Here is a 10,980-nt window from a genome sequence, read left to right on the forward strand (position 1 = left end):
GATCGGAAATTTCAAGTGCAGCAGCAACTTGAACACAGACTCGCCTTGGACTCGCGTCCAATGCAAATGGTCCCTTGCACCTCAATCAAGCGCATCCAGTCCCATATCGGAGCGCGCATACAGCTGATTCTCAATCGCGCGCGCGATCACTTCCTGTTCTTCGCGCTTTATTTTGGGTCAATTGCGGTTCCGAAGGAATTGGGGTACTCATTATGTAACTTTGTCAACGTTTTGAGCATTCAGCTCTTTTCAAATGCAAATGAGAGAATCATAAGCACTCATTATTTGTACTTCAAGGTGGTTCTTTTTCTGCCTGCATGAGGGACTCGCGTTCTATGTGGCCTGGCGATATTTTAGGTGGCCTAGATGTTGTTCAAAACACAATTATACATGGTCGTGCTATGGACACCGCAGGAATAGACGAGTATGAAAGCCATCTCGCGCTTCAAGCACCTCAGAACACAATCAAGAACACCGGCCTGATCGCGTCGTTCTCGTAAACGATAGTTTCGTTCAGCTGGCCGTTCATCCTATCAAAGACGACCTGTCATCGTGTCAGGCACGCGAATTAGCGTCCCCATGACCTCGATCGTCACATATAAAGTCAGCTATACGTACGGAGTTGCAGCCCGAAGGGAGAGACGTGACCTCAGCGAAGGCAGTGACGTTGTGGACGCGTCCAAGGACGACTTTATTGAGAATCATGACACCAGTGCCGTTGGAGCTGTAACTGAATGCCCTGTATAATAATAATAATCTTAGGATTGAGTTGTACGATCTTGTATATTTGTACGAACTTGTTTGATGCAGAGGACGTATATATACCTGCTCCAAAGCTGTCCAAAAGGAAAGCGAGGGGTCAGCAGCGACGGCATAATGGGGGAGGCGGAATAAGACGCACGCTCCGCTTGGGTTCGCAAGGGCCACGTTGAACGACGTCTTCAAGATATTACAAATTGCACATGTAGGCGAGTTACACAGCGTCGTCTGTCCCGCGTTCCCCAGTTGACAAAGACGGGTGGTCCCGTGATAGCGGAAGCATTCATTGCCAACTCTCTTTCTGCATTTATCATCGGAAAAGTGAGGACCGTGCTGTGTGCACTCCAAAGAGCTTGTAGATTCGTTATGAAACGCACCTGTAAGCGTCGTATGGCTTGGTGAACGTTACGCTCTCGACGATCTTGTACACGTGCTTTATTTGTGGCTTGGTGACGTTACTTGGCGGCTTCCAAGCGTTGTTGAACTTCGTTTCGACTATAAGAACAGTAGAATCATCAACCTGTCATCTTGCATGTATGCCGGTGCGCGCTACACAAGGATACGCACCCATTTTCCATGTGACATGGTCCTGGGGAATCTCCATGATCCTCGGGGTCGTTTTCAAGGCCAGCGTTTTGCATGTCCGCCCGCAGAAGTGATACTTCCCAAGCTTCGGACGGGAGCGGCACATGAGGCAGGCTACGCGCGACCGGTCGCGGCACATCCGCCCGCACTGGTTGTGAGGCTGCAGCTTTGGCCGGCGGTGGCAATACTGACATTCACAGTTAACGGAGAACACCCGGGAGATATCAGACTGGGATGCTCACATTGCATTTCGTGTTGTCGCCCCCACCAGAACAGAGAGTATCGAGACAGGTCATGCCGCAGGTGAGATATACAACAGATCCCCGACGATAACACGGGCGGCGATGGCATATCTAAATATGAGGTGAGCGACGCCGCGAATTCTGTTTTTTAGTAGTCAACCCCATCAAAAGTGACTTACGACGCATAGCCGATTAGTACCATGCCCTCCACCGCTACCGTGGCCGCCCCCCATGGCGATCTTGTGTTTTCCAGCACAGGTAAGGCCGCACGTAGGGTAGCTGCTCCCATTCTTATTATACGAAGGGCGGACACCACATATCTGAATTGATACATCAGCTTTATTGAAGCCGTTCTATGAGTACTCAGACGAGAGGGCTACACACCACGCATAAACGTGTGGATGTGCCAGTCTTGTAGATCCCAGCACAAGTATTGCCGCATGTCGGATAGCTCTTCCCTCCTTGATTGTATGCCGGTTTCTTACCGCACACCTTGTAATTGACCATATCAATACAGCTTTGCGTGTCTGAGCTAATCATGGACGAACCACGCAGAGAATCACGATCTTAGCTGGATTGTTGCCGCCCCGGCCACCGCCTCCACTATTTCCACTAGGCTTGTACTTAGCCGCACAAGTCGTTCCGCAGGTGGGATAGTTCTTTCCATTCTGGCTATATGCAGGACGAATACCACATACCTATGCGGGAATTAGCGGACATTTTGTTACTTAGATTGTAGAGTAAACTTACAGCACACATCCGTTGTCTGCCACGGTTCTGCGGCTTAGCCATAGCCATAGTGCGATCCACGGGGGCCGCCGCGGTGAAATTTACCGAAGCAAGTCGTTTGCTCAACTTGTCCACATCGCTGCCGTCGCTCAAGGCCGTGGCATAGCCGTCGGTTCCATCGCCGAAATCACTCCCGTCATCGGTGTCGCCGTCGTCGTCGGAAGCCATACTGTCAAATCCACTATCGAGGTCGTCATCGGGCCCTTCGATGTCATCAGCGGGCCATTGGCCATTGTCGGATGGATCATCTGAATCGGGGGCGTCGGAATACGTGGGCGCCATTATGTAGCACTTGGGGGAAATGAATAGCTAGAAGCCTGCAAAATGACCATCACTTATACGCGGAAGCAAGCGCCAAACCGCAGGATCTCATGCTTGCTACGGGATGTTCTCAATAGGATAGGTACTTGATGTGCTCTGATATGAAGTGAGCGCGATCGAAGGTCGCTGGGCGATAATTCCACGCCAACACAGGCTGTGACGGGAAGGCATAATCTCCGGCTGGAAATGAAGGAAGCCGTCCTGCAGCGAGCCAGGGAGACATGTGAAGAAGCCAACGTGGGGTCATGCAGACAATCATGTGCGTAGAGGGAGGTAGCATGAGGCATGGCACGCACTACTGAATTGCTATAAATGTCATCAAAGACATGGAAGATCAACCAACATCCAGTAGGTTGTGATGTTAGCGAGAGCTCGGTATTGTGACCCTGACAATTAGCGCGGTCTAGGACATTAGTAAGGGCTGAGAAAATTCTATGGTCAATAGCTGTCATTTATGTACATACATCAGCGCAGACATACGTGGAAAACACGAGGATTCGGGGGCATGACGGGTAACAGAACGCAAGGACGGATACAATATGTGCGCGCTTCTATATCGGGGATCACGCAAGAGCCGCAAGCGACTGGCCGCTGGATAATCTTGATACTGTGAAGGTGTCCTCCCATTACTGCAGTGCACTGCGAAATCCGGAGCGGCTGAACCGATGTCTTGGTGCATCATGATGATAGCACGCATCGTGACGGCAGAAGTATGCGAGCTCAGGTCGTTGGTCAGTGTTTCCAGCCGACACAATTTACGACATCTAAGGCCTGAGTAGTGTGAAAGGTCGGTTCGGTATTCAGAGAGGGTAAGCGGCCAAGTCGGGCGCTGCGAACTTCCCGATATATACTACTGAACTCAGCATCTGCCGCACTGCTCACGTTCCTGATAAGTGCTCTGGGTACCAGTATTGCCAGCAGTACAGCAAGAGTCCTTAACAGACAACGTATTGTTCCTGTCACATTCCTTTCTCTTAGTCAAGATAATCGAGGACTCTGAGGAGCGAGCGAGCAAAGTAGGGGTTTCGGCGATGTGGTATAAAACAGAATTGATACATGGCCATGCAGGATGTGCTACGTGGAGAAGACACACACCAGTTGAGGGCGTGGTTTCTGGCTCTGTGTCAGCCGTCAGCCCGAAAAATGTCTACAATTCATAACATGTGTCGACGGTGTGTTTACCTTGCTATCTCGTTGCCTTGACCATTTGACCTTGAAATAGGAGATGTCTCCCCATGGATAAGGCAAGTCGGATCATGGTTTGCTGAGGGTTCCTAGTCTCGGCCACGTACCTCGACAACACGCGCAGCGATACGTGGCCGTACCACAGGTGACAATACAATTGGCATAGTCTCTCCTTCTAACATAACATGACGGATTGCCTGGCGGCCGTATCGTGAGGGAAAGTCCCAATTTCAGACAACCCAGCGCAAAAGACCAGTGCCTTTGATATGGGCGTACCTTTATCGCAACTCGAAGACCTTTTTTTGACAGGCGCATCGTATCCCTGGGACTGACAGCTCATTGACAAACTCCTCGCCATCAGAGAATGTGTTTGATGTCTCTTACCAAGACTCTACACATGGAAGTCGAGAGCTCAAGAGCCATATAGCCATTCAGGAACAGACCCAGCGTTTCAATGCGCAGTCCAAGCTTATTGGTCGTGGCTTTTGGGTGGTTTAATTAACTTGGGGACGGTATGCCAAATACCAGCGAGCCCGATGTACTCTTTATGAGTACCAGGCGCTCTGGTTAGTATTTTCGATATCAAGAGGCTCTAAATTAAGCTCGCTCCCGTCAGAGCATTGCCGATAGTACTGGCAGGAAGTACTTAAGTTTAAAACTCGAGGGCGGGAGCAGACCCCATCGTCACCTCGGACTCGAACATGATGCCAGCCCAGCCGAAGATGATTTACCTCCCAGAGACCATGGCCAATTGGCCTTGGCCGAGATATATTAACCCCCACTACGAGGAAGTCAAGGCCGAGTCGGACGCATGGTTCAAAGGCTTCAAACCATTCACAAAACAGTCGCAGATTGCTTTCGATAAAGGCGATTTGGGTACGTGTGCTCTATTGTTTCGTTGATGCATTGACTCAGCGATATACTTAGGAAGACTTGCTTCTCTCGCATACCCATGGGGCTCGAAGGGTCAGTTATGCATTCACTTAACTTTATAGTATGTGACCTGTCTATTTTCCAGAGCACCTACGCACCGGCTGTGCTTTGATGAACGTCTTCTTTGTTATTGACGAGTACACTGATGTCGAGAGCGCATCCATTGTCCGTGACATGGTCGATATGGTCACCGACGCGATCAACAATACGCACAAAGCGCGCCCGGAGGGAGAGTGTCGTCTTGGTGAGATTACGAGACAGTATGTGCATGTCAATTCCATTTTGAATGCATCGCTGACGACGTGCTCGCAAAACAGGTTTTGGGAGAGGGCAATAAAGACCGCCACACCCAGCTCGCAGAAGCATTTCATAGAAGCTTTCACCGACTGGCTCAACTCTGTTGTCGGACAGGCCACCGATCGTGACAACAACCACATTCGCACCATAGACAGCTACCTGAAAATACGGAGGGAAAATGCCGGCGCGCGCCCGGCGTACTTCCCAGCCGAGTTGGGGCTCAATTTACCGGATGATGCATTCTACCATCCCGTTGTCACCGAGCTGTCATACAACATTGCCGACTTGATTGCTCTAGGCTATGCAAGCCCAATTTTATCTTGATAAGGTCTCGCGCTGATCACGCTATAGGATATCGCATCATACAACAGAAAGCAGGCAACGGGAGACGGCAAATACAACATCCTCACCGTCGTCATGCACCAATTCAACATTGATTTGGAGGCCGCAATGGCGTGGGTGGCGAGCTACCACAAGGGTGTTGAGAACAAGTTTCTGGACGGGATGAGGAAGTTGCCATCATTTGGACCTGCTGTCGACAGAGAGCTCCAGGAGTACGTCCTCGCTCTGGCGATTTTTCCTCGCGCAAATGACTGCTGGAGTTTTGAGAGCGGACGCTACTTCGGGACCAAGGGACTACAAGTCCAGAAGACTCGTTACGTCCCTTTACTTCCGAAGGTGAGGACTGACCCAACCCTCAAACAAAGGCAGGTAGTGGTGTCCGTGGTAGATCTATGACGAGGACCTCAAAGATGAATCTCTTGTATGCTATATATCACCCTGCTTGAATGTTCACTCACTGTTTGAAACACTCGATCTGGCCTGGAAGACGGGGAGGTATGCCCACTCCAGATGCAAACGTGACAATCCAGCCTACTCTTTGTTGACTTTCGCCTGAGGACGAGACGAGGGGAGTGGGAACGCGGACGCGAGCGAGCAAAATGGGCGGATTGTTACAAACGCGTGGGGGCCAGGTACGGCCGCGCTACGGTACAAGTACTCTACAGGATCGATGTATTTTACTTGGCAATCGTGCTATGATCATTCTCCCGGCTAGGCACAGGGGCGTCGGGTCGGCCCGCTCGACACCGCAGGCCCCAAAATCTAACACTCTTTGGCGTCTGACAGTACAGCAATGGTCGTTTTCGAGGCCAGTCAGATCGGCCGCCTTGTGAAAATTCGTCTAAGACCCGCAGCGAAAATGATCGACAAAGATATATCGCGCTTGTCGGAGAGAGCGGCGCAAAGTCTATGAGGTACTACAAACAATGCCAAATACGATGGCATGCGCTCGCCACAATCCTAAGTTCCAACACGCCTCTCCGACAAGATCTTGAGTTCCTTCTGCAATCGCGTCCAGACCTCTGCGGGTCCTGGGAGAGCATCTATTATCAATCTTTTGTCTTGGAATGAGTCGCACAGCTTTGTAACGTGACGTAACAACGTTGTGACCGTCTTCGGCAGACGCAGCAATTCGCCACCTAACAGCTATAGTAGGCTATAGCCACAAGTTGTTCAAGGACGATTCGTATCCGCCACAGTACGCGACTTCTTGCGTGGACTGTCATACACTCCTGTGGTATGGCTTCTTCTCTATCTGATCGGTGAGTCTATGTCTCATGATTGGGAACATATGAAACGGGCTCATAGGGCCAACCTAGAGCAGAAAAGGAATCAGCGACAGGGGCCAGCGGATGTTCTCTCTTGGCGCTCAACGACGATGTTCTCCTGGCTATTGTCTCATTTCTCTCGCAAGAGGATGCCCTGAAGCTTTCGTGCACCGCACGGGGTATCCGTAGCATCGCCATGCGCCAGGTTCTTTCAGCAGTCCGCTTTCGTAGCTGCGATCAAGTCTTGCGTTTCCACGCGCATATGCTTGAGGAAGCGCCCACTCATTCCTTGCAGTGGGTCCAGACGCTCAGACTTTCATTCTCCAAACTGCCGACTAGTCGCAGGAGCCGTATGCATTTGTTCTCCTGTGTGGCGGATATTCTCGAGCAGACAACGAATCTACGATCTCTCTCGCTTCCGCGAGAGCTATTAGGCCAACAATCTCGCATCGGACCCGGAGTGGCATCTCTCTCCAGCCTGTCCGAGCTGTCGTTGGAGGGTTCGCTGACCCATCACGGACTCTCCATGCTCGCTCAGGTGAATCCCAAGCTCAGGAAGCTTTCCATGTCAATGTCACAGGGTGATTTGGACCCTATGGATGTTTTCGAGGGTTTGACACACCTGAGCAACCTTCAAATACTCGCGATCAGCGACGCCTCTCCTCGAGGGGAGGGACGGAGGCCAGAATCACAAAGGAGCCGAATTCCCGTCGTACCATCTATAAAAAGACTTGACCTCATCTACTGTCGAGATGTCTCCGGACTGGTGCGTACATTTCCGAATGTACGGGAGTTATGCATGACTTTGTGCGACACATATCCGGATTCTGATCGAGCCGATGAAGAACATACATGGTGGCCTACTCTTGATTATATGAGTATGACCTATACCACATGGCCGACCCTGTGCCAAGTTCACCATTTGTGCATACGTTTAGTCTTTGTTGAATCGTATTTGCCGATGCTACAGAGGCTGTCGCCTGTCCGGCTCTCGTTCACCATAGGGACGTGCACGCCTTCGTTCTGGGAAACGCTACTTGGCAACTTACCGAGGCTCCGTGCTCTTGAAGTGAGATTGATAGATCTACGCTTGGAAGATCTGGGAGAAGTGACACTCATTCAATGGACGGTGTGTCGTACCTGTGTTTGTAATAACCATCTCTGACTTGTAGATGTTTCAGGAGAATATGTTACGTTTCCTTCGTCCCGCTCGTATCGCCTGCCTGAAGATTCAGACAAACACCATAACCTGTTCTGTGAATAAGACTTCACTGCGGATCGCCATGGAGCCAGAGAGGTTGCATTCGTTACCCCGGCTCGTCGCCGAAAGCATTCCGTCGATGGAGCTCTTTGCAGTCGGCCTTTATCTTCAGCCGAATCCATACTTGACATACTGGACGCGGATCCGTGTTAACGGGGACAATCAGCGTGTCGTAGAAGCCATCGACTCTACCGTGGGTGAGGAATCTCTCTCACGGATCAGCTCTCGTTTCTACGAGAGTGTATCAAGGACGAGATGAGTCCGTGAATGTTGCGTGACGTCATGCTTATAGCTCTGACATATTATGTAAAGCGTCAAACATGAACATCGTTTTTTGTTTGCAAAAAGCAGTGGGTAGACTGCAGTAGCCTCGATGATGTGTTTATACAGAGCTCCTGTTTTACTCAATATTAGCGATTGTCCGTTATGTTCGTATCCCCTTCAATGCCGACATTGTACACTCTGAAGCGTACAATGTCGGCCGCTTTCACGTTGCACTCAACAGGCCGGGTCGTGTTCTGAGACATGGCGAGGCGCCCAACGCCACTGCCACATAATAATCAATTCTCGACGGGGTCCGGCATGAGACTGCAAATACGGGAAGGGTGACGTACCCCAGCCTGATACTGGCTAAGTGAGCATGTTCAAATTCTGCCCTGAAGCTGCTGACGGCAGCAAACGTCAATTGGGCCTCTGCGTATCTCACGTATCACTATGCCCCATCTGTGCCATGCCTGTCTCCTGCCAGCATGGCAAGGTCACAAAGTTTAATAGTCGTCTATAGGGCTTCGTGATAATGGTGCTCACATATGGATATCCAAGGGGCAGGGGGATGTTGCATGACCCTCAAGTCTAACCCGAGCCTAAAAGGTTCAACCGGGACCGCTTCCTCCATGAAGAAGGCTGCAACTTAACGTCTGCGGGGGAAGGGACCTCGCAGAGAAACATCTTTAAACCAAGACCAATTTGATGGTCCACGTGTTCAAGGTCACGCCTGCTGTAGATGAGCCTGTGGGGGAGAGAACCCAATTGACCTGGAGTTCTCGATGCCGAGCATCAGACAACGTGTTTGCTGGCACCGTGGGCGCACTGTCTAAGCGGTCTTCGTACAGGCATGCCAAACCGTTCCAATGCACCATTAGACCGAGGCGAGAAAGTCCAGCCACTTTTATCTGGCGGACAGTGGATACTCCAGAATGTTGTGCGAATACATGGACATGCATATACATCATCCAGTTGAAGGCGGAGCTTTTCCCACGGCGAAGCTGTAAGTAGAAATCAGGAGCGCGCCGACCATCATGGCAAGCAATCAAAATCTCAGCGATTCGCTACAATATGCAGATATTACGAATCACACTGGCAGAGTCTACAGTGGATCGACGGTCAGTAGCATAGTAACCGATTGAGATATGTACTGGAGGCGCATGTTGGTTTCCCCTACCGACAGCGTATCAGGATCCAACACAGTATACATGTATTGAGCGCTGATACCTCTTCTTGAGCCGGAGAGTACTTATCCCGAGGACCACGGAAAGGTCTGCGCCAGGACGAACATAAATGTTCGTCCTTCCCTCGGGGACTCACCTCTGTTCGCACAACCGTTTCATGGGGCGGCAGCTTGCGAGTAACAAACTCCTTCATTAGGCGAGAGCTGAAGGGGGGGCGATTAAGTACGCGGACGGCAAGGACGTGAGGACATACGGGGCGGCGACCGCGAGCGGAAACATTCAGTCTTGCGGTGCAACCAGTTTCAAAGCTAGCTCATTTGACAACGGTGTGTCGATGCGTTCCTGAATGAATCAGGAAATAAAGAAGCTGTGGATGGAGTAATCAGCGACAGAGGCGCAACAATCAACAACACCTTGCGGCCTCGCGTGGGCTTGAGCCGAGTCAGGAGTCGAATGCCTATGGGCAGGATCAGTGTACAGAAGAAGTGGCCGAACTCACCATCTATTCGCATTGATGGTGGTCACACCTGTATCCTACGAGCTGATCATACCTAAAAATGGCGAGTTGGGAGATGTATAACGAAGGAAACACTCACTCACTATTCACACGTGGCTAACATGCATTTGTGAGAGCGTTAGCCAAGATCTAGTACAGCGACCGCCCACAGAACATCCGGGAGAAAGCGAAACAGCGAAGATGTGAGAATGAAGATGAAGAAGCAGAGGAAGAATGTCGGCAGCACACAAGAAGTAAATCACCCTCAGCCAAGCAGTAACAGAGAGCAGTGGCCCAATCCCAGATCCGTCGTGTATACTGGTAGCGTAAAACAGCCCCAGAGTAGCGAGCACAGAGACGAAGCGAGAACAGCGAGAGACAGGTGACCCAGGAAGCAGACGCCAGACCCAGCCGAGGACTACTGCCTAGCATGTAGCCTCCTTGATGTGAACTCGCCGCCGCCTTGAAACTGTGGCGAATGTCAGGACTCGGTGTGCGATGTGTGTGGCGACTGGCTTACCTCGACGCAGCACACCGCCACAGTATGGAGCCGTGGGGCCGACTTTGAGGAGACAGGCCAGAGCAGACAGAAGGTGTGGTGGACAAGCTGAAGCACACGCTGAAGCACACAGCACAAGCCCAGAGAGTATGCGAGTCAAGCACAGCAGCAGTAGATGTCGTAGACCGATGCACAAGGTCGCCAGAGGTCGAGAACAGACTTGTGGCTTGGACCAGGTGGACAATGTGGCGTAGAGACGAGACATGAAGAAAAGGAGAACAAATGGGCGAGCAGCATAGTGAGAACGATAACACATGAAGGAGGATAAGGTAACAGGCAAACGCAAGCACATGAGACAGCAGCCACAACGGAAGAACATGAAAGAGCAGACAACAAATGATCAGAGACTTAGCGATGATTCAGACGACTTGAGGTGTTGTATCTAGTTGAGCAGGGTATCTGGAGGGCGGAGACACTGGCACAGAGGAGTGGGTGAGGGAGGAAGATTAAGAAGGGCGCAGAAATGCGGGTCGTTTTATACTCTCGGACCAAGGT

The 10,980-nt window shown here is 51.1% G+C and overlaps 3 protein-coding genes across 3 annotated transcripts; 1 reads left to right on the plus strand and 2 right to left on the minus strand.

Moving 5' to 3' along the window:
• Positions 1-353: 353 nt before the first annotated feature.
• Positions 354-2,657, minus strand: POSPLADRAFT_1031690 (hypothetical protein; the record flags this gene model as incomplete). The annotated part of the gene is made up of 10 exons (XM_024476808.1): positions 354-362; positions 619-739; positions 902-1,060; positions 1,137-1,254; positions 1,327-1,531; positions 1,587-1,697; positions 1,766-1,906; positions 1,971-2,078; positions 2,135-2,284; positions 2,337-2,657. 10 exons carry the CDS (start codon positions 2,655-2,657, stop codon positions 354-356), a joined length of 1,443 nt encoding a protein of 480 aa, XP_024341421.1.
• A 1,928-nt stretch (positions 2,658-4,585) lies between these two features.
• POSPLADRAFT_1136345 (hypothetical protein) lies at positions 4,586-8,539 on the plus strand (the record flags this gene model as incomplete). The annotated part of the gene is made up of 10 exons (XM_024484674.1): positions 4,586-4,761; positions 4,813-4,847; positions 4,900-5,074; positions 5,132-5,377; positions 5,483-5,789; positions 6,762-6,926; positions 7,260-7,487; positions 7,692-7,850; positions 7,894-8,179; positions 8,373-8,539. The coding sequence occupies 10 exons, from the start codon at positions 4,586-4,588 to the stop codon at positions 8,537-8,539; spliced, it is 1,944 nt and encodes a 647-aa protein (XP_024341422.1).
• Positions 8,540-8,932: 393 nt separating this feature from the next.
• Positions 8,933-10,722, minus strand: POSPLADRAFT_1134504 (hypothetical protein; the record flags this gene model as incomplete). The annotated part of the gene is made up of 7 exons (XM_024484489.1): positions 8,933-9,247; positions 9,567-9,633; positions 9,958-9,981; positions 10,027-10,043; positions 10,176-10,395; positions 10,447-10,545; positions 10,646-10,722. 7 exons carry the CDS (start codon positions 10,720-10,722, stop codon positions 8,933-8,935), a joined length of 819 nt encoding a protein of 272 aa, XP_024341423.1.
• Positions 10,723-10,980: the final 258 nt, after the last annotated feature.

Source organism: Postia placenta, assembly GCF_002117355.1.
Source record: "Postia placenta MAD-698-R-SB12 unplaced genomic scaffold POSPLAscaffold_3, whole genome shotgun sequence".
Lineage (NCBI taxonomy): Eukaryota > Fungi > Basidiomycota > Agaricomycetes > Polyporales > Adustoporiaceae > Rhodonia > Rhodonia placenta.